Source organism: Sceloporus undulatus, chromosome 6, assembly GCF_019175285.1.
Source record: "Sceloporus undulatus isolate JIND9_A2432 ecotype Alabama chromosome 6, SceUnd_v1.1, whole genome shotgun sequence".
Classification (NCBI taxonomy): Eukaryota; Metazoa; Chordata; class Lepidosauria; order Squamata; family Phrynosomatidae; genus Sceloporus; species Sceloporus undulatus.
The window spans coordinates 107,714,222-107,738,175 of record NC_056527.1 but is presented as its reverse complement, the minus strand read 5'-3'; the positions used below and the strand labels follow the sequence as shown (position 1 = coordinate 107,738,175).

General features: G+C 43.7%; 2 protein-coding genes across 2 annotated transcripts in view; one reads left to right on the top strand and one right to left on the bottom strand.

The window, feature by feature from the left end:
• ZNF865 (zinc finger protein 865) overlaps positions 1-12,056 on the top strand; it is an 18,341-nt gene extending 6,285 nt beyond the window's left edge. Inside the window, exon 2 of the mRNA XM_042475110.1 lies at positions 4,468-12,056. Within this exon, the coding sequence (XP_042331044.1) occupies positions 4,491-7,424 (2,934 nt within the window). The 5' untranslated portion in view covers positions 4,468-4,490 and the 3' untranslated portion in view covers positions 7,425-12,056. The remainder of the gene's footprint in view (positions 1-4,467) is intronic.
• Positions 12,057-15,127: 3,071 nt separating this feature from the next.
• On the bottom strand, positions 15,128-22,560 carry LOC121934059 (oocyte zinc finger protein XlCOF7.1-like). Its single transcript, XM_042474052.1, has 2 exons — positions 22,455-22,560; positions 15,128-17,432 (listed from the first exon to the last, which is right to left on the bottom strand). The coding sequence occupies exon 2, from the start codon at positions 17,386-17,388 to the stop codon at positions 15,391-15,393; it is 1,998 nt and encodes a 665-aa protein (XP_042329986.1). The 5' UTR covers positions 17,389-17,432; positions 22,455-22,560; the 3' UTR covers positions 15,128-15,390.
• Positions 22,561-23,954: the final 1,394 nt, after the last annotated feature.

The window sequence follows — 23,954 nt, the reverse complement described above, 5'->3', positions numbered from 1 at the left end:
GGAGCGTGGCTTTGGTGTGGCTTCTGGACTCTTAGGACGCATGCATCATTGAAACACCATACCTCGACTGTGACTCGAAGCAGCTTTATTTTGGCTGTCTGTAACAGGCCTATGTTACTTTGCCTGAGTTTCTTCAAGACTACCATAGTCTCATATTGTTATAGGTTAACTTTCTCCCAACTTATTCTTTGATCCATTTCTGTCCTTATACATTTCATTATGTTAGGCAGGAGCCAATCAAATCTTAGCCAAATCCTCTCTGGAAAGTTCTTGGTACTGTTGAAGTGGTCAGTGCTATTGAAGGGAGGCCCAAACATTTCTAAAGAGACATGCTGGTGCTGAATGTCTTTGGTCCAGTACAGACGGGCCCTTTGCGCATGCCCTGCAACCCTAGCACGTCATGGGTGCGCCGCAGCTGCGCGCTACCATCCAGATGGTGCGCGCAGCGATGACGTGCCAGTAGTGCAACGTCCAAACAGGGCTGCGCCGCTGGCACATCATCGCCCGTCGCTGGTGCTTTGCCATGCTCCTTTCTTGCTGCGCAGCAGCGCCGGACAATTTGGTTGCTATGACGCTGCTGCGGAGCAAGGAAAGGCACCTCCCCGGTGCCTCTTTTTGGCACTCTGTACCATGCCTTAGTCCTGATTATAGTTTTCAGTGTAGCTTTGGCTTTCATCTGATGCAGACTGCCCCTAAGGGGCGGCCTATAGCTGCCTTCAGTTGCGCTGGATCGAGGCTACAGCAACCAGACACAACGTCCCCAATCTGGCCTTTCCAGGGTGCAAAAACGATCTGCAAAAAGTGGCTCCTTTTTGCGCCCTGGAAAGGGCACAATAGCCATGGTGCTGTGGCTTTAAGGCGCTCCTCTGGTGCTGTGTTGTGTGGAGCAGCATCCTGGCACCCTAGGGACAGAGTTGGATGTGTGTCATGTGGACGCCACACCCGACTCTGCCCCCAGGCTGGCCTTAATGGCCGGTCTGCACAGGGTGTTAAAAATCTATAACTTTACACCAGGAATCAGGATTCAGTGGCCATCCAAGTATGACTAGACCCAGGGATGCTAGAAGTTGTAGTCCTACAGAATCGGGATGGCCATATGCTCTAGTCTGTTTACCCCTACCTGCCCTCTCCCTCCAAGGCTTCTCTAGATTCCAAGTTGCCTTAGTGATGTGGAAAGCAGAGCTTGGAAACACTACTCTTTTGCACTGCAGCTTCCAGAATCCCACATCTATCATGTCTAGCAGCCATGCTGGCAGGTTTTTTTTTTTTAAAAGCCATAGGTTTTTAAAAAACTTTTCTAAGCTCTGATCAAAGCTTTGTTAAGGATGAGAAAATACTTCTGATGTCTCTGATTTTTCTAATGTTGGAAAATATGTGGAAAGTCTTACCATCTTAATGTAAAAAACAAACACTTGGCTTGTTCTAACAGATCCCTCTAGCATTAGCCAGCAAATAACATGCAAGCAAGACATAATGGCAGCTAGCTATCATCTATTGTTTCCCTCAAGTGTCTGGGAACTGGAGAGATACTGCCATAGAACATGGGACAAAGAATCTTGTGGTACTGTGAGTTTTATTTAGGCATCAGCTTTTGTGCATAGCTACCCATATGCTTTTAGGAAGTACTATGCAGTCCACAAAAGCTTGTGTCAGGTTTGTTCTTGTTGTGTGCCTACAAGTTATTTTCGACTTATGGCAATCCTAAGGTGAGCCTAACACAGGGCTTTCTTGGCAGATTTCTTCAGAGACGGGTTGCCATTACCATCCTCTGAGGCTGAGAGTGTGTGACTTGCTCTAGGTCACTTAATGGGTTTCCATGGCTTAGCTGGGGTTCAAATCCTGGTTTCCCAGTGTCCTAGTCCAGCGCTCAAACCAGTACACCTTGCTGGCCCTTAAGATAAAACATGTTAATCTTTAAAGTACTGCTTAGACTTTAGGATTTGCTGCAACAAACTAACATGGCTACATCCCTGAAAATTTCAGAATATACTGGTCCAGAAAATACTGTGGCTGATAGCCTTGTAGAGACACTGAAAGCTTTGCTCATCCCTTAGTAATATAGCAAACAGGGCAGCTTCACATGTTACAGCAAAAACAGTGACAGAAAGTGTGCAATTGGCTGTGCTGCCTTGTATTGTCTTTACATTGTAATTGTAAGGTAGGCACCTGATGCTCTCCAGATATTTTGGATTACAATTCCCATAAATCTCAGCCAGCATCGCCAGTAGACATGAATAATGGAAGTTGTAGTTGAGAATACTTGGAGTGTGCCAGGTAGCCTACCCTAGCTGAACTTTATGCAAAGAAATTGTACACAGCTCACTCAGATCTTGAAGTGCACTTCTGGTAAACCATGATAAGAGTACAACACAACTGAGAGTTCAGAGTAGGGCCTCCATAGGAATTCCAGTGTGTGTGTGTGAGCTTCGAACTGTGCAACAGTTATTATAATAGTTAATCAATCTAATCAAAACAGAACAGTGTCCTGCAAAATAAAATAGATACAACCAGATTAATTCACATAATTGATTCCAGCTTCAGGATTCAATGTTTCTGGGTACAAAAAGCTGGGGTAAATGGAGTGCAGGATAATTTTGATTTTATTAAAACTCATACTTTTCTATTGAAATCTAGAAGAAATAGAACATATAATGTATAGGTCTACATCATTTTATAATGGCCCCATAAAGTGGATTAGACTAAGAGAAACCAACTTTCTTCAGGCATTGAGAAAGTTTTATAAATGAATACAGAGTTGAACTGAAGCTTTCTGTGTTTGTACCCAACATCCTTTTGGTTTATTTACATACATTGATATTTAGCAAGCTACAGGGGACTACATACATAAGTGTCAAGCATGGTCTTCTGAACTGCCTGAAATGTACCTGGTTTCAAATTGCTTGTACCAAGGACATCTAATTCATAATTTAGGCTTTCTTCCCTTAAATATCTCCATTATACTATTTCTAGAACTTCATAGAATGAGTGCTGTGAATTAAGAGTGCCCAATTAGTACAGAGCCAATATGAATATTTTCTGACAATCCAAAAGCAGGGTTTGCAAGTTCAGTAACACAAGGAGAACGAATCATATACACTTACATAGACAGAAGGGCCTGTCAATTAGTGGTAGAACAAAATGCTTTGCATGAAGAAGGTCCCATGGTCAACCCCAGATATTTCTGGTTAAAGGGCTCAGGTAACAACTCTGCTAAATGTAAAAATAAGATGTCTGAGAAAAGCAAGTCCTGTATTACTTTGCACAGCACATAGTTAAACTATGTAGTTCAGCATCATAGGATTCAGTGATTACCACTAACTTCAAAAATATTAGGAAGGGGTTAGATAAATTCATGTCTCAATGTCTGATCCCAACTATTGATGGTCATTAACCATGATTATTGTCTGTTACCTCCATTATCAGAGGCTGTATTCCTCTGCATATCCTTTGCAAGGGATGGTCTTGCACTTGTGCCCTACAGATGGGCTTCTCAGAGGCATCTGAGTAGCAATTGTTGAAACTCTCTATTCGAACAGATAGGCCTTTGATGTGATCTAGCATAGTTTTCTCTTTGTTCTTAGAACTAGAGAAGTACTTGCTGCCACTCTAAGTAGAGAGTACAGGCCTAGATGGACAGACAACCTGATATGGTAGCTTCCTGCTGACCTTAGAGAAAGAGAAGTTTTTCAAGCAAATCTTAACTCCTTGCCTACAACCTTTTAATTTAATATTTAAATGATTTTGATTATTTTAAGATCACCTAATTTATGGATAGAATAGGATTGTGTATACATTTTCCCCATGGAGTGGGGGGGGGGAACCCTACAGGTATTCTGTTTGGCAATCTGATTCTTATCTCATTCTTGCCTTAAAATTAGGACATTTATAATAAAAATAATAAATTAAACTTTTATTTCTACCCCACTTTTCTGTAATAAAACAATGAAAGCAGCTAACAATTAAAATATCCTCACACAAAATTATATCAATATTACAAGATCCCCCCTTAAAAAGAATTAAACATATTACAATTAAAATTTAGAGTTTTAAATCTCTAATTAAAATGAGCATAACATGGACAGCATGACAGTATAGTACCTGGTGTGAGGGGGTAATCATTCTGTGGCTGAGCAGATTTATTCAGGAAAGTCCTGACAGAAGAGATCCATCTTGACAGCTTTTTTAAAGCTGTCTAAGCTGGTAATTTGATTGATCTCGTCCGGTAGGCCATTCCATAGTCTGGGAGTAGTAGAAGAATAAGGAGCAGTAGCAGAATGTTTGTCCCTCAGTGTCTGATCCCAAAGCTGCAACCTGAGAGAGCCTGTGTTTAGTAAAAGCAAGAATTAAACAAGAAAATTCTGAGCCTGTTCATTTATTGAGCATAGATATTGATGCTGATCTGAGTGCTGATGTATTTGATATATACAGGGCATATACATTGCTATCCTGTTTCTCCCCTTTCTCTAGGCAGTGCCCCCTCCCGGGCGGAGATGGAAGCCAATGCAGCAAGCGACGAGGGTGTGCATTTCCAGAGCTACCCCTTCGACTTCTTGGAGTTCCTGAACCACCAACGCTTTGAACCTATGGAGGCCTACAACCACGAGCACGCCAAAGCAGTCGCCGCCCTACCCTGTCCACAGCCACAGTACGAGTACACCCAGCAGCCAACAGCTGCTCCACCTGCCCACTTTGACCGTGTCCCCACAGCCCTTGGCACATCAAAGCCCAAAGTTGAGGCCTCTTCTTCCTCTACATCTGTTTCCTCAGCTAACATCCAAGTCAAGAAGGTTGAACCAGGGGGCCCTGCACCCGCACCTCCTCCTCCACAGCAGCAACAGCAGCAGCAGCAACAACAACAACCTTACAGCACTCCAGCAGTGGTACCTGCAACCAGTCAGCCTCTCTTTGATAGCACAGCTGCTGCTGCTGCTGCCGCAGCTGCTTACAACACTCCTCAGTGGGGCATTGTGGATCTCTCCGGCCATCAGCACCTCTTCAGCAGCCTAAAACGTGGCCAGGCTCCACCCCCAGCCACTTCTGCCGGTGTGGTAGGTGCCGACAGCCAGGCAGGCAAAGACGACAAAAACTACTTCCGGCGTTTGAAATACTTCATTGACCGGCGCTTCCCTTGTGGGGTGTGCCAGAAATCTTTCAAGCAATCATCTCATCTAGTGCAACACATGTTGGTCCATACAGGTGAGAGGCCCTATGAGTGCACCACCTGTGGGCGCACCTACAATCACATTTCCAGTCTCATCCGACACCGCCGCTGTCATAAGGACACAGAGGATGCAACGGCGGCTGCCAATGCAGCAGCTGCTAATGCAGCTGCAGCAGTGGCAGCAGCAGCTGTTGCTGCTGCCAACACAGCTACTGCTCCAGGTGCTGAAGGAGCTGCCCAGCCTCCTGCCCAAAGTGGCAACCCTCAAGTGGTACCTGCGCCAGCTGGGGGGACAGCAACATCTGCTCTCAGTGTTGCCATAGCTCAGGCTGAAGGCCCCTTCACTTGTTCTCTTTGCTGGAAGGTGTTCAAAAAGCCAAGCCACCTGCACCAACATCAGATTATCCACACAGGTGAAAAGCCATTCTCATGCTCTGTCTGCCAGAAGAGCTTCAACCGCCGGGAGAGCTTGAAGCGTCATGTGAGGACCCACTCAGACTTGTTGCGAGTGCAGTGTGGCGTCTGCGGCAAGGAATTCCGAGATGCTTCGTACCTGCTTAAGCACCAAGCAACCCATGCACCTCCTGGCACCTTACCACCACGTCCTGAATACAAGTGTGACATCTGTGGCAAGGGCTACGTGGCACCCCAGAACCTACTGCGCCATCGGCAGCTACAACACGAGGGAGCCCAACTGCCCAAGGATGGCACAGGTGCCCTGTCCTATCTGCCTCCGGGGGCCTACCTCCTTCCGCAAGACCCACAGGCCACCAGTTCTGATGGTGATACCAAGCCAGCATCATATGGGCTTTTGGGTGCTCATCCATTGCTGGTGGGAACAGCAGCTGGTAAGAATTTCTGTTGTGGAATCTGTGGCCGTGGTTTTGGGCGCCGGGAGACACTCAAGCGACATGAACGAATCCACACGGGTGAAAAGCCTCACCAGTGTGCCGTATGTGGGAAGCGTTTCCGTGAATCTTTCCACCTCAGCAAACACCATGTAGTGCACACACGGGAGAGACCCTACAAGTGTGAGATATGCGGGAAAGTTTTTGGTTACCCACAAAGCTTAACCCGTCACAAACAAATCCACCGGCTGCAACTGCCTTGTTCTTTGCCACCAATGGGGCCCTCCTTGACGCCCATGGGGCCTTCATTACCTCCGCCTCCAGAGGGACTAACTTACGGCTGCTCGGACTGTGGAGAACGCTTTCCTGACCTCTTTCATGTCATGAGCCACAAGGAGGTCCATGTGGCTGAGAAGCCGTACCCATGTGATGTCTGTGGCAAGTGTTTTGGCTTCATTGAGAACCTCATGTGGCACAAGCTGGTCCACCAGGCTGCTCCTGAGCGGCTCTTGCCACCAGATGAAACAGCAGCAGCAGTCGCCCCTCTGGAGAATGGAATGGCTAGTGGCGACAACTTGACATCTTTTGAGGATCACCACCCCACCTTGCCAAGTGGCGAGCGTTTTTCATGCTCAATTTGTGGCCAAACTTTCAAGCATTTCCTGGGGCTTGTGACCCATAAGTATGTGCACCTGGTGCGCCGCACATTGGCCTGTTCAGTCTGTGGGCAGAGTTTTGCAGGTGCCTATGACTTACTGCTGCATCGTCGTACCCACCTGCAGAAACGCCATTTCTCTTGCCCAGTCTGTGGCAAACGTTTCTGGGAGGCTGCCCTTCTCATGCGCCACCAGCGCTGCCACACAGAGGAGCGCCCTTACCGCTGTGCTGTCTGTGGGCGTGGCTTTCTACGCTCATGGTACCTACGTCAACATAAAGTGGTGCACACTGGCGAGCGGGCCTACAAGTGTGCCCTCTGCAACAAGCGGTTTGCCCAGTCATCCAGCCTGGCTGAACATCAGCGCCTTCATGTTGTTGCTCGACCCCAGCGTTGCCCTACTTGTGGTAAGACCTTTCGCTACCGCAGCAACCTTCTAGAGCACCAGCGAGTGCACTTGGGTGAGAAGGTCTACCGCTGTGACCGTTGCTCCAAGAGTTTCTTCTACCTGTCATCTATCTTGCGCCACCAGCGCTCCCACGATGCAAAGCGCGAGTTACGATGTGGAGCCTGCCTCAAGCTCTTCAAAGACCCCAAGTATTTCAGCAAACACCTCCAGGCCCACCAGGGTGGGCGGCCATTCAAGTGCAGCACCTGTGGAGAAGCTTTCTCCAACACCTATGGCCTCAAGAAGCACCGCCACATTCACAAGATGGAGCGCTTTGCTGCTATGGGGGCTCACAAGGAACAACAAGCATAGGGCTGGGGCGATGACAGGAGAGATGGATGGTCCTTACTCTGGTACTTTAGGGTGGAAGATGAGGCTAATTCTTGGCTGTTGTGAACCTTGACAACTGGAGATTTCCAGATATAATAGACAAGATAGCCAAGCTTGTTGGAAGCGAGATGCTACATTTGAGGAGACTCATACAATCACAAAGGCACAGGTGTGACAAGCCAGGTAGAACCAGGGATTAAATGCAGGAGGGTCTTCAGTAGCAAGAGTTAGCTGCCTGGTAACAACAAGTTGATATTATCCTGTCATCCCCTGGATTCCCCAGTCTAAATGTGCAGGAAGAGATGGTTGACAAGGCTTGGATGCAGTGTTGGGAATGGACGTTTTTGGCTTTCTTTACAAGCAGTGAGAACCAATTTACAGAATGTTTTTGATGTAATCGCAGCATTTCTGTTGGACGATACTGAAATAGAACAGAAACCACTCTGGATTCCCACTTGCAGGAAGAGATGGTGTTTCCTGTACTCCTTTTTCCCCTGAATGGAATATTAAGAGCTAATTCACACACTGAAGACAGGACAGGAAAGAACATGGAATGTTTCTTCAAGAATGCTCGCCCCACTTTTGTGAGGACCTAGTCAGCTGCTCTATGCCATATGAGCCTTGCTTCTTTTCAGGGGGGAATATATTAATTTGTGTGCTTTCTTCACATTTATAAAAACAGTAGATTAGTTGTCATCTTTAAAACCCTTGGGAACTAGTGGGATGTGGCTGCTAACTGATTACAGTTTAACATATGGCCTAAATAGCAAAGTAGAGAAGTCTTCATGAATTATGATCTGACATATGGTGCCATATGGCATAGATGCCTCTGCACCATCAAATCTCTACCTAATGTTCTGTCTCCAAAGACAATACAGGTTCACATTGCAGTTGGGAATCAAAAAATTGAATGTTTCTTCAGAGGAAAAAAGATAAGAAAACTCTCCCTGCTCATAGAGAGGAAGCAACTCTGGAAGTCTGGTTCCAGCCTTGCTTTCTTGCTGACATACCACTTTCCCACATAGAGGAGTATTGAATATGGGGAGAGCTTTCTGAGGTGCCATTCTCCCATACACATTCTAAAGTGGTACACTCCAAGGAGGATTGTAGCTTGTGCTGTTAGTAACTAAATGAATTGGCCCTAAGGTGGTAGGCAGGAAGTACAAAAGTATATTGCCTGCTCTCTGTCTTGGGTTGATGCACGGTGGGTGTGTTGTTGTTTTTTGCCCCAGAATGCTACTATTCTTGCATAACCCAGGACATCATGACACCTCACGTAAATAAGGCCCCTTCTGTATACACATATCTTCTCTTGAGCTAGGAGTGGAGTGGTTTTGGGAAGGATTTCCATTTGCTTGTCTTGTTGCTTTGTCTCCTTCATTTTTTGTGAAGCTGAGAAAGACAACAGAAAACCCAACTAGTGATTTTGCAGGCCAGGCCTGTGTGTTGCATTGGGTACCCAGCACACCTAGCAAGTATTCTTTCATTTGAGCCCTGAGGTCATTCCCCTTCTTTGCAAGACATGTGATACTCTTTCACTACATTAAGTGGTGATTGACTGATGCTAGAATACCCTATGGTAGCATTCTCATCTGCAGCCTTATGTTGAGGCCCTCTACCACAACCTCTGCAAGTGGAAAGGAAGTGAATGGATAATGTATGGGCACAAGATCCTTGTAGACCTTCTAGCTTCCCTATGTGCATCTCCCCTCCCTACCCCTTCATTACGTTGCATAGAATACTATGCAAATCTCAAGAGGCAGGAGAGGAAGGTGGCAACCAAAGAGTTCTGAAGGTATTCCCTCTTCTGGACACCATGCAGCTGACTCTCTGCCTCACATGCATGGCGATTGAAGTTAACCTTCTGAAGAAAGTTATGTCGGAGATGTTGCTTTTCCATTTTGGCAAAGGCAGAGCATGCTGATTTCTTCCAGGTGGCAGTACCAAAGGTGTCTCCCTGCTGTTCCTGATCTAGCATACCCAGGTCCCCCCATCCTGCCTTGGTGAGAGCCAGCCAAGGATATGAGGAGCCTAAGATGCATTTTGATTCCAGTGTGTTTGCCTATCCACTCCAGTGCCTCGAAAAGGAGAGAAAGGAAGGGGGATGTTGCCAAAACTGCAGGATGGTTTGTGGGAGAGACAATTGTGATAGAAATGGACTCCAATAGATCAGGGTATTCCTTAAAAGAAACCTTACAGAATTTGGTTAGAAAATATACTGACTAAATATGTAATGAACCGAGTGAAGAACAGAAAAGAAATGGGAAGGGGGCTATATATGAAGCCTTCTGGCCTTCATTTAATCACAGTTGTTCTGTTGGGTCAACTCTAGGACAACTCAATATGCTCACGTTGAGTCAGGCCCAATTAGACTAATGTCTCTGACTGAAATACTACTGACTATTTCTTGCTTCCAAAAGTGGTTGATACTGGATATTCCTTTTCTTGTTTTATCTTGATACAAAAGTTTAAAATTCTGAACCTGTAGCTGAAATTCAGTGGATTCTTCCTGTAGTGGTGGCTGTACCTCTGCCTGCCTTATATGGAAGCTGGAGATTTTTCCGGATAGAATATTCCCTTCCTGACTTTGTAATTTGCCAGTAGAGCTGAATTTGATAGTAGATTCCTTTGCCCTTTATGAATACATCACATTTTGTTTATACAACTTGCTTTGTAGTGTCAGCTGCTTCTACATTTAGTTGAGCATCACTTCCACAAAAAACCCTACTGAAAAGTGGGAGCCTCAGAACTAGTAATCTGTTCCTACACAAAAGAATAGTAATTGTTTATGCTATCCACCTTTTTACCTTGAGGAGAAAATGTGATCACAACAACTAACCCAATATATGGTGTGTCTGTTGAATTGCTTAACTGTAGCTTCCCAAATGGACAATGAAACACAAGAGAGTGGAGAAAAAAAGTTTCTTCTTTCTCAGGTGGCCTAAGAAAAAACATTAAATTCCAAAACAACAGAATGCCTGCCTTTGGTACAGACAGGAGGGATTGCAAAGGATGCTTTTAAAGAACAAATTCCTGGAGTTTGGGAGATTCATTTTGTGATTGGTTATAACTCTGAAACAACTGTTTCAACTGCAAAACTGACACTCAGACAGGCCTTCTTTCTCAGTTCAGAATGGTGACCTGTTTCCAATAGATGAGAAATATGGTGTGATTCTCCTCCTGTGTTTTTTTTTAAATTTCTCAGACCTCAATTAAGATGAATTATTTAACTATCACCTTGAACTTAGCTTTCTTTACTCCAAACTAAGATGTTTAGAAAGTGGCAAAACAGGAGGTCCCTCTCATTCATAAATACTCCTCAGTAAATACTTGCAGATTAAGAGTTGTGAATAAAAAATGGCTACCTTTTCTAGTAAAATATTTAATGGAAGAGAACAGACATAGTGTTTACTAGGCATGGGCTTATCTGATCATTAGTACTTGTTGAATAACAGCTTCTTATGTGAAGTTTGTACCCACTCCTTATTAGGAGCAGTTTAGTTTATCAAAGTACACTTTTTCTGTCCTCTGTTATGGTTGGGCTTTGCTAGCTGGTGTGATGTGAAATTACCATGCACCCAACAAAACATAACATGGTCATGTGGAAGATACTGGAAAAGAAGCAAATTAGGACATCCATTCCCATTTATCTGAGGGAATCTAATGGATTTGAGAAAAAGAGGTAAAGGGAGGAAGCATTATTTGACTTGAGCTCTATGGGAAGGATATGTAGAAGATAAGTGGGTTGAAGTGATGGTCTGGTTTTTAATGCTGGTTGGTTAGTTCTTTGGAAGACCCAGTTGGTTTGGAAATTGCAACCAGGAGCTAACAACCATCCTTCACATTAAACTACCCTGCCTTCTGTACTTTTGGATAGTTTTTCACCCCTGAAGTGTGCATGACTGAAACGCTGGATGTCCCATAGATCCTCATCAATTCCAAATGCCTTGTGTGCTGTGCAATGGGACTTCATGCAGGCTGGGAACGTTATATTTTCTTAGCATCAAAACTTTTTAAGATGGCTCAAGATGCACAACCATATTTGAGGATTTCTTCAGCCCTCCAGTTCTTTGGAAAATATGGATTCTCTGGTTCTAACTGCAAGTGATGTTTGCCTTGATTCTCTTAACCCCAAACTGGGAGATCGGCATTTTGAGAGAGGACTCAGACCAGTGACCATTGTATAACCTCTGAAGGAAGAGTCATGCCACTAATAGGACCCAACCCATTGCGATCATGTTAGCAGATGACTTTTTATATTAATATAGATATATACATACATTTATATATAAATACTTCTTTTCTAACTACCCTTTCCTCCCATTGGCCACAGAGTGCAGGAAGTGCAGTTCTTTTGTGCCAAGATTCAAGTCCCTACAATAATGTGTACTAAACTATGTATAGGACCCTGTCATTGTCCATGCAGTTACTGGGCCTGGACCGATAACCTGTCCCCCTCCTACTTCGTTGTACCCCTCGGGAATTGTACAGCGTGTGTTTTTCTCAATTGGGTGGGGGAATGGGAGTGTGTTTGTGTTTTAAACCAAGCAATTGTTTTAAAAGTGTTTGATTTATGATGTACAGACTAAACAAACATTAAAAAGAATTGGAGAACATATGTGCCATGCTTTGAAAGGGAGCCAGGTTTTCCTATTTCTTTCAATGATGGAGTAAGAGAGCATTTCCATTTAAAGAATTCAAATGGCTGAACAAGGCTTCTTGAGGAGTTAAGACCATTTGGGTTTACTGACAGGTTGGTAACTAGCCACAAACACAGGAAGTGGTGTGATTCTTCACTGAAAAAGTGCAGGAAACTTTTGAGTGCCTTCCAAGTTGTTTCTAACATATTGTGACTAAGACTAACCTATCACATGGTTTTGTTGGCAAGATTTGTTCAGAGGGGTTTTGCCACTGCCTTGAGGCTTGGAGAGGCCCAAGGCCACCCAGTGGCCTTTCATGGGTTAAGTAGAGATCTGAACCCTCGTCTCAGCCTTGGAGGAAGGAAAAGGCAAACCTCTTCTGAAGAAACTTGCCAAGAAAACCCTGTGTTAAGGTTGCCATAAGTCGCAAATGACTTGAAGGCAACCAATACGTACACAATCCCAGTGTCAGTCTCACACAGTCAACCACACCATACTGCATCTTAGGGGAAACATGTCCCCATGATAATAGATAGGGTATCTGAGTAGAAAGTTTTGCATCCTGCTGGTCTGTCTAGAAGAAAAAAAGGCTCCAACACTTAGTCTTGAAGAAGACCAAGGTGGGTCTAGTAAAAATCTACTGCTGTTCAGTGAGAAGAGAGTATTTATTGGTCACCCAAAGCCCTGCCTTTCTTCAGGCAGTCAGCAGTCAGAACACGGGCATTTGGTTTAAAGTACTTTAAACACTTGTACAATTCACTGCCCAGCTCAAGAGGCTCTGGTGGGCCTGGTTGGACTATCCTCCTGACCAGGTAGATATGAAGAAGTGAAAAGGTTGGAAGAGACATGGGAGACTATTTCTACTCTTTTTGGAGAAGGAAAATCTTTGTGCAACCAAGAGGAAATATATTACAATCCAGTTTCAATTCACACAAAATGTTGACATTTTGAGGAAATGGAATAAGACTTGTCTTTTCATGGAATACGTTGGTGGTTTGTTTGTTTGTTTGTTTTGTTTTTGTTTTTTTGCCATTTAGGAAAAAAGGGAAGCATGAACACAATCCAGTAGCATCTATACATTTGATGAATTTAAAGTAAATTGGGATGTAAATAAATGCAATGTCAAGTTAGGCACATTTGTGTGATAAATCTGATTCTTCCTCCACAGACATAGGGGTATACTATATACCAGGCCTGGTTATTTTTCTTCTGTCTAGCTGAATATTGTCTACCTGACTGGCAGGACTTCCTTGACATCCCTTTACCTGGAGATGCCTGGGATAGAAAGTGAGACTTTCTACATGTAAAGCATGCATTCTTGTCACTGAGCCATTTTTTCCTCTGGGGTTCTTCCTGGCAGTTGAAGATGTAAGATTACATCATGCAGAACAGTTGCATTTGGCATTCTCTTAACTTGTTCAAGTCCCTTCTCTATGTGAGGGCATGATTAATACCTAGAAAATTTACATGATGTAGTAAGAGTTCCTTTACGCTTACACATTTTTAGCCCTTATAAACATCTCTTAATTTTGAGGGAATTGCCTTTTTAAAAATGTGCATGATCTTTCTTTACAGACCATAAGTACAGAAGATAAAGTACTCTGGGGGGGGGAGTTCAGTGTGCAGGTTGAAACCAGAGATGTGGAATTCTGGGTAGGTTATGAATAATGAGACCAGTGAAACACACACAGCTCTGCTAATACTATCAATTTGTTTTGCATATTACAAAAAGGCCATAAAAGGCCAATCTTAGAAAAGACCATAGAGATCTTGAAGGGCTTCTATTTCATGATGAGGAAAGGAGAAATTGGAATGTAAACATCTTTCAAAAACATGTAGTATAATAGCAAGTAGCATAAGAAATGTTTTGGATGGCCCATGCCATGCTCCTTCTACCTATTTTTTCCATTAGGATTATATGAAAATTTACCAGCATTTGGCATGAAACTTTTAAAAAATATATTTGGGTTTGAAAGACACAATGTCAAGAATCATTTGCTCGTAAACAGTGAATTTTGAAAACATTTTATTTCTGACTGGATATTTGCTGCAAATATTTACAAGATTCTCTGAAGCCTCTTTTCTATAGTCCTTTCCTTTTAACTTGCTCTATTGCTAACATAACATTAACACTTTTTCTTTACTTGCTTCTTTCATCAAATACATTTTTAAAATATCAGGTTAAATTTATCGTCCTGAGGGTGGGGCCATGTTTAAAAACTTATGTATATTGGTTGCTATGAATCAAACCATCCGTATTCTGTTTTTTGTTGGGGATGTGTGTGTTAAGACTTAATTGTCTGCCAACACAGGCAAAAGTTGGTGTCAATAGCACAATCTTATACATGTCCAACCAACTAATTCCTACTCGGTTCAGTAGGCACATAACCTCATTCCTGTTAGAGTACAATCCACCCAAATTATAGACATTAAGCAAATTTGCCCATGAAATTCATTTCATATATTTTTCTTCTGCTAGCAATGGGAAGGGGGCACATACCTATACAAGGCACTGACTACTAGAAAGTCTGCACAGCTTCTCCACCTGCTGCAGAAATCTCACCAGGCATTAGCCACACAGCTGCAGTCTTCCCTTTATTGACTCTGTCCAGTTCTAACACCTACCCAGAAGAAAGAGATTTGGTTCAGCGATAACTCTAAAGCAACATCCTAGCTACCATAAACCATAACTCGGTTCAGAACATAATGCCAAGCCATGGTTTAGTGTTACATAAATGGTTGAGGTTTACATATTCCCTCATCTCACTGCCTGTTGCCAATGTCTCCTATATTTCCTGGTTCTTTGCAAAGTATGGTTTGGACAAACCTTTGTTTATTCGCCAACTATAATTTGAAATAATGGTTTGATTGCTGTCTCCAGGGATGGTTTTTCAAATCATCTCCCATTTGCCAAGAATGAAGAAATGCTGAGGGACTGTAATGTCTCTTTAAAACCAATTTTTATTACAGCTGTAGTGTATTTAGCTGTAGAGAGTATTCACTATGCTCTTACTAGTATTTGTGAAGCAGTACATTTATCATCTTGAGCCTTATCAGCACATGATTCTGCTTTATAGTAACCTTCACAACTGGCATTACAGGAAGGAGCACACAAGCCTATGGCTTGCTCATGAAATGCCAAACCATAGCTTGGCATTACATCAAAACCACACCATAGGAGTTAGCAACTAACTGTTTTCAAAAATGAGAAATATTGTCAGGATACTGATATTGTCAGCAGTAGTAACAGTAGTACCCCCAGCTGCACTGTTCCATTTCCCAATGGAAGCCTTGTTCCTTTGAAAATATCAGTGTGGCTTGGTGCTCCATAGATCTTTCACTATTGCTTTATTACTGTGTCTTGTACCCTCCTGCCCATGAAGCCGGCGATGCTTGGCAAAATTAGAAGAATTATTGAAACGTCTGGAGCAAACAGCACACTCAAAGGGTTTCTCTCCAGTGTGCAGTCGCCTGTGAGTAACCAGGGCTGAGCTCTGAGTGAACCGCTTGCCACAGACACTGCAACCAAAAGGCCGTTCGCCTGTGTGCACCCGAAGATGCTCTTTCAGATCTGTGGCCCGACGAAACTGCTTGGGGCATGCAAAGCACATGCAGGGTTTGGAATCTAATGCTGACATGGAGTGCTGATCATAGGTCTCAGGGTCTTGAAAAGGAAAGCTAGGAGCTGAACCATCTTCTTCCCAATGCTGAAAGGTGCTTCTAAACTGGTGGTGTGAATGGTTACTGGGGGATATAGAAATATTGCATGGCAAGGAATATGGTTCGGGGCTGTCAGGTTGCCAGGGAGATGTGGTGATAGGTATGTCTAAGGCAGAACATTCCTCAAATTCATCCTTTTCTTTCATTATCCTAATATTTGGTTCTTCCCAGGCCAAAACATTGCTCCCAGTGGGGCAAGTCCAGGAAGACACTTTTGGTGTGTCAGCATTAATCTTCCCTGGGCTGCCTACTTGGAAGTCCATCCATTTCTCTTTGTTGGTGCCACCACCTTGTGTTAGCTCTCCAAATTGACCAGGTTTTTTTGGTTTTCGGCCATTGGCAGCATCTCCACAATTGCCATTTTGCCTCAGCTCCAAGATACTGACTTCCCTGTTTGGATTCGGTCCACTGAGATGGCTCTCCTGTGTACCATTTTGCCTCAGGTTTGCACTAATACCCTCTCCACTGCTATGCTTCAGTCCTTTGAGGTAGCCTCCATTTGGCCTCCTTACTAAATAGCCCCTGATTTGGCTCTCTTGACCCTGTTTGTCGCCATCAACTAACAAAAGTCCATTTCCCCAACTGCTGCCATGTAGCTGTAATTTATCATTGTAGCTCTCGGCTGGTTGCTTCTGTTCTTCTTGAGTGTGGCTTCCACCTGCTTTATTTTGCCTCATGACTTTAGTGTGATTTTCACTACTAACGCCCCTCAGTGGTTGGAAGCTGTGGCCATTTTCAGTCACTCTTGAGCCAGGGCTACAGTTCCCATTTTCTCCCAGGCAACTAACATGCCTTTTGCCATCTCCTGTCTGACTCAGACTCTTAAAACCAATACATTCATAGTTATTTTGCCTCATTTGATGGCTACTATCATCTTGCTTTAGTCCTATTCCTTTGAAATGGCCCACACTGTCATTAGGTTGCCTTAAGCCACTACCACAGCTGCTATTTGGGCTTATCCTGTTATTGCAATGACTATCTTGCCTCCCCTTGGGGTCTTGTTTCCTCTTGTTCTCACTATGCCTCACTTCTTTGACCATCTGACAGCCATTTTGTCCTTCCACCAGCTGGCTCTGCTTCTTCCCAAGAAGGAGGTCACGATCTTTCTCATCATCCCCCTTATTATTGTAACCAAACAGTTGGCCGTGGATGCGCTGATGCTTCCGGAAGTTAGAGCCATTGTTGAAAGACTTGAAGCAAACACCACAGCAGAAGGGCCGCTCGCCAGTGTGAATGCGCATGTGGCCAGAAAGCACTGAGCTCTGAGTAAAACGTTTGCCACAAATGCCACATCCATACGGCCTTTCACCTGTATGGACGCGCTCATGGTCACGCCGGTCTGAGGCCCTCTTGAAGCGCTTGGGGCAGAAGGAGCAGCTGTAGGGCCTCTCTGCGGGGAGGGCCAGGACCTCTGGGGTGCCAAGCAACCAACTCCGAGGCTCTAAAACAAAGCTTTTGCACCCTTGGCATTGTGGAAGTTGTCCCTTGGGTCCAGTAAGGGTTGGCAAGTCCTCCTGGCAAAAGGGGCAGACGGAAGGTATTATTGGCCCTGTCTCTTCTTTCACTTTAACCAGTTCTATCTCCATCAGTAGGTCCACACCAGCAAGGTGCGACCTCGCAGTATCTGCCCCTGGAGAAAACAGAAAAAAAACATGTAAATAGAGGGGGAAAGGGTGGATTTAATAGAACAAAATCCAGTAAGCAGTGCTCCAGTTATAGAGGGAATCAGGAAGCCACAAACCTCTCTTACATAGTAGTTTTGCAAGGCACTTTTGAGACTAACTAAAAAAAGAAACTCATAGCATGAGCTTTTGTAGACTTCCTTGTTACAAGAGTCCGAGATTCCACCTTCAGAGTCTGAGAGCTCTGGTGCCACAACAAACTACAAATCCCAGGATGCCATAAAATGGAACCATGACAGTTAAAGTGGTGTCAAACTGGATTATTTCTGCAGTGCGGATGCGGTCTCGGTGAAAGAGACATCGTAGGATAAATTTTCATAGACTTGGTCTATTTCCTCCGATGCATGGATGAACTGGTACCTGACATCTAAGGGCCAAAACATATTGCAGAAATAATCCAATTTGACACCACTTTAACTGCCCTGGCTCAATGCTAGGGAATTCTGGGAACTGCAGTTTTGTGAGACATTTAGCCTTCTCTGTCACGCAAAGTGGGAAGACACTGAACTCTTATGGAATCAGAGGGTGATATGTGAATTTTAGGTCATTTGCCCTCCCATAATTCAATTACCCATGTTGTTTTTAAAGCATTTCTATTGAATTATATCATGCCTTTCCATCCAAAAACAACCAAGGTGGCCAACAGTAAAACACAAGAACAATATCACTTTAGCCAAATTGCTAGGGTTGGTCAAGAACAACAACCAGAAGGGAAACGCAGCAGTTAAGATCAGTCAGGCAAATGCTTGGTGGAACAGGTATGTCTTTAAGCCGGTATATGCCTTTTCTGACCCAGTAGTTCCGATTCACCTTAGGGATATCATAAGAAATGGTTGGAAAAGGCACACAACAACAAAGTTCTATCTAGTGCCAATAACAACACTTTGGGGGTTAGGGGACTGTTTCCAGTGGTGAAGGATGTGGAGGGATGAAATCAAACTAGATTGACAAAACATCTGAATGAAATTGCCACAGACCGGATCACAGTTGCACCATTACAAAAAGTAACACTCTTAGAATATATATGTTACCTGGCTATACACCACTGATATCTAATTGCTGGATATAAAATGAATTACTAATGGCTCGCAATTCTAATCAGTAACACTTGGTTAAACTTGAGATAATTATAGCAGCTATTGCTACCTAAATTGTTATAGAGAGGATCACAATAGCAAAACTATATAAAAAAAAGTCTCACATTATCATACCACATTCATGGACAGATTCCTAGATTCTTACACAGAATTCAAATCCCTGAGGAGGTCAAAACTCCTGTCAGAAACATCCACCAAACTGGAAAGCCATCAATATTAGCTACTACCATCTAGACTTTGCCAACTTGCTCCCCAGGCAATCCAAACTAACTGAGCTTCCAGTCACAGAAGCAGTATATTATATATTAAAATGTGACTCAGGACAAAATACAAGCTAAGGACCATCATCCTAAAGCCTGGGGTAGAATTCAGATACATAACCATGTTAGTCTGGCTGCATTGTGTTGCACAGAGAGGAGGGATATAAATAAATAAATAAATATTATTATTATTATTATTATTATTGTTATTATTATTATTATTATTATCTGCACTGCAGAAATAATCCAATTTGACACCAAATGTGAAGGCTTTCACGGCCGGCATCCATAGTTTTTTGTGGGTTTCTCAGGCCTTGTGGCCATGTTCTAGAAGAGTTTATTCCTGATGTTTCGCCAACATCTGTGGCTGGTATCTTTAGAACGTGTCCACATAGCCTGACACCAAATGTTTAGCTTTAACTGACATGGCTCAATGCTATGGAATTCTGGGATTTGTAGTTTTATGAGACATTTCACTTTCACTGTCCAAGAGCTCTGGTGCCAGAACAAACTACAGATCCCAGGATACCATAAGATGGAATCATGACAGTTAAGATGGTGTCAAACTGGATTATTTCTGCAGTGTGGATGCAGCCTCAGTGAGAGACAGAAGTTGCAGTATAAGCATTCATAGACTTGGGTTTATTTCCTCAGATGCTTGGTTTGAATTGGTACCTGACATCTAAGGAAGTAGACCAAGTCCACAAAAACTTATGTTACAACGTCTTTCACTCATTTAGGAGATTATTGCACTGCCCTTTTTCATCCTTCCCTCCTGACCTACCCATGGGCTGAAACCTCTTAACCACAGGTTTTATTGCACGCCTCTGTGCCTGGGTCAGAGGTGCCCCTTACCCGATCCGGATTTCTCTGGCACTTTTTGAAACAACAGGAATTTCCTGTTCTTTGAAAAGTACAGGAGAAGTCTGGATCAGTACAGGGTGCCATGATTGGGTTCAGGATGCCTGTGAACAGCATCCACTTGTCTAGATGGGTTTTCTGTATGGTCCAGCAAGGCTATACCCACTCTTCTGCCTTATATCGGGCCTCACCTTTGAGCCGCCCCTCCCACTAAGAGATCACTGGTCCACCAGTCCCTTAGTCTACTCCATCTAAGCTCTGCATACTGGTTCTTCAGTTCCCATCGCAAGTTCCTAAACACCTCCCCATAACCTAGCCAGCTCCCAACTCTGCATACCCTGACTTCATTGGGGACCCTCCCTTCCCTCTATGGGCATCAAAGATTTGAACCCTGTTTCCTTCCACCAAACAACTGGCCCAGTTTATCAATCCCAGGGGCATCACTAGAGGGTGTGTGAACCACACCAGGTGACACCACTGTTCCCAAAACATCTGCCTTTTGATGGAAACAGGCTGTAGCATTCACCTGTGTCCCTTTAAAACGCTGGAGCTTAGCAGAAAAGTCGTTGTGAGTGGGGCAAGGCTCAGTGGAAGGAGAAAGAAAAGAGACCTTGGGTTGTTTTTGTTTTAATTTTAAATTAAAATTAATGTTTACATTTTAATTTTTTTAATATTAAAAATTGTTATACAATTTTCTTTTAAAACGCCATGCCTTACCAAATTTTCACTTCAACCACATGAAACTATGTACACATAAATACATTTAGACCGTACAGTTGATATGGTAGTCGAAAGGTCTAATTTTAATTTTGCTAGCTGTTTATGTCACAACTATTGCCACTACATTCAGAAATATAAGGGAATAATGATTTATGTAGGGGCATCACTAGGAGGGTGCAAGGGATGCAGAACACAACAAGGGAAACACTAAGGAGGGGGGATGACACCACTGCTCCCCAGAACACTTACCTTTGGTAGCAATGGACTATGGCGTTCACCTGCATTCACTGGATGGCCCTTGTGGTCTCTTCCAACTCTATGATTTTAAGAGATGGTATGAGTTGGGGGGAATGCTCAGTGGGAGGAGAAAGGAGAGGCCCCGGGGTTTTTTAAATTAAAATTTAATTTAAAAAAAACTTTTTCCAGCATAGTGTAGTGGTTTGAGCATTGGCCTATGACTGGAAACCAGGGCTTGAATCCCACCTCGGCCATGTAAACCCACTGGGTGACCCTGGGCAAGTCATACTCTCTCAGCCTCAAAGGATGGCAATGGCAAATCCCCTCTGAAGAAACTTACCAAGAAAACCCCATGATAAGTTAGCCTTAGGGTTGTCATATGTCAGAAGTGACTTGAAGGCATACAGCAACAACAATTCAAAACTCTTTTAAAATTTTCTTTAAAAACCTCACCTCTTACCAAATTTTCACTTTCATTACACGAAATCACGCACACATAAATACATTTAGGTTGCGCATGAAACCCATTGGTTGGCTTTGGACAAATCACACTCTCTCAACCTCAGAGGATGGCAATGGCAAACCCTCTCTGAAAGAACGTGCCAAGAATGCCCCATGATAGGTTCACCTTAGAGTCGGAAATGGCATGAAGGCACACAGCAACAATAGGGTAGTTTGAAGGTCTAATTCTAATGGTGCCAGTGCTTTATGTCACAACAATTACCCCGACATTCAGTGATATAAGGGAATTATGATTTATACGAGTGAGTACAAAAAAGACATGACAGAGGCTTCTGTATGGTGCGGGATGGGAGGAGGATGTAGGGATGAAACCATGAATTATTCCACCCGGTGACACCAACCCTAGTGATGCCACAGATCAATCCCACAAAGATCTGCTTGTCTTGCCCAGAATCCAGGGTGACCAGATTTCCTCACCACCAAGGAGGACAAGGCGCCTCAAAATGTAGGGCATCCCAGACAAAATGGAGGACACTACCACATTAAAGCCAGAAACACTCATATAAATGTAAATCCATGCTTCTTCAACCTGCTCTGAATGGGAGAGCCTTTTGGAATCCCTCCTGGACAGAAGGCTGAAATGGAGGACATGTCCTGGGAACAGGGTGACCTCAAAATGTAGGACAGTCCAGAAAAAATGTAGAGCACTGCAATATAAAAGCCCAATATACTCAGGTCCAAAACACATTGCAGAAATAATCCAGTCTGGAGATTGCTTGAGCCTCCCTGGCTCAATGCTAGGGAATTCTGGCAACTGTAGCTTTGTGAGCCATTGAGCCTTCCTGGCCAGAGAGCCCTGGGGCCACAATACAATTCCCAGGATTCCCTAGCAGTACTGAGCCAGGGCAAGGATTCTTGCTGCAGTGTGTTTTGGACTTCAAATAAATGTGAATCCCTGCTTCTCAGTTCAAAATGGGAGGACCTTTGGGCATTCCTCCTGGGCAGAAGGCTGCAATGGAGGCCAGGTCCTGGAAAAGGAGGACCTGTCTGGCCACCCTGAGCAGAGGGAGAACAATAGCCCGAAGGCAGGCAAGCCTTGCAAAACGAGAAAGCTCTGGCCTGGGAGCAAAACAAAAAGCACTGGAGAGGGAGGGCTGGGTGGTCTCCTTCTATTTGGGATCCCCAATGCAAGTCCAGCCAATGCTGCTCCTGATCCACTTCTCTCTCTCTTTGTTGCCTTGTCCCTCACTCTTGCCATGCGAGCCCCTGGTTCAATGCACTGCACCCAACCCTTCTCCCTTTCCCCAGATCCTCATCCCGAGTGGATCCCCACCTGGATCTGTTCCTGGATCCAGTCCGGCACCGAGATCTCCTCCTTTCCAACTTCCTTCAAAGGGAGACGATGCAGTTGGAGCAAACTCCCTTCCTCCTCCTCCTCCTCCTCCTCTCCATTCTCCTCCCTGATGCCAGCCTCCCCTTTAAGTGCATCCCAAAAAGGGCATTAAAGGCAACCGAGAAGCGGCTGCCTCTCTCCTGTTTTTGTCTGCCGTCAAAAAGGCGAGCTAAACAACTTTTCTCTTCACCCCCCCTCCCCCAGTTTAAAGATACAGCCAGCCCTGGAAAGTTGGGAAAGTCAAAGAGAAACAAGGGGGGGTTGGATGCCAGAGAGGAGGATGCTGTGATTTAATTGAGTTGAAATGGTTTTTAGTGGAGCAATCCATCAGGATAAATGAGATCAAAAGAATGCTTTCTGCAGTTCAAAAAAGAGCTAAAGGGAAGGCTGGTTTGATTTTTTAAAATGGTACTTGCATCAGTATCCCTAACTTGTCTCATCTATCTATCTAGACTTGTATCTATCTCATCTATTTACCTATCTATCTGGACCTGTATCTATCTATTATCTATCTAGAACAGTATGTATCACTCATCTATGTATCTTTCTAGACCTGCATCTATCTCATCTATTTATCTATCTAGACCTGTATATGTCTCACATCTATCTATCTATCTATCTATCTATCTATCTATCTATCTATCTATCTATCTATCTATCTATCTCATCTCATCTCATCTCATCTCATCTCATCTCATCTGAGTGTATTTTAATGGCTTTATAGTATTGTACTGTAACTGTTGGTTTTATGTCTTTTCTTGTTGAATTGTGTTTTGTTTTTTAGCATGTTGTACCCTGCCTTGAGGAGAGGCAGTAAAGAACTAAAAAGTAATAATAATAATATTAATAATAATTATTATTATTTTGTCCTTGAATGAAGTGTTCTTTTTAAGGATGTCATTTCCATCTTTGCTGCACATTGTGTGTGCGTTGTGTGCTTTCAAGTTGTTTCTGACTTACAACAAGCCTAAGACAAAATTCTTACAAGGTTTCCTTTCAGAGGGGGCTTGCCCTTGGCTTGTTCTGAAGCTGAGAGTGTGTGACTCACCCAGTGGGTTTTCATAGCCAAGTGGGGATTCATACACTGCTCTCCAGAGCCATAGTCTAATGTTCAAACTGCTGGTTCTAACAGTGCCAGCATCTAAAGTTGATGGCTATTGTGCCTAAGTAGCTGAGGAAGTGGCTATACAGTCAGCACTCCATATCCAGGATGTCTTATCCATGGATTTAAGCATCCATGGCTTAAAGATATTTTTAAAAATATAAATTCCAAAAAGCAAACCTTGATTTTACCATTTTATATAATGGACACCATTTTACTATGCCAGAGTATCTAATGGGACTTGAGCATCCACAGATTTTGTTATCCATGGCGGGTCCTGGAAACAAACCCCAGTGGATACCAAGGGCCCACTGTAGATGCTAAATAGGGGTATTTTG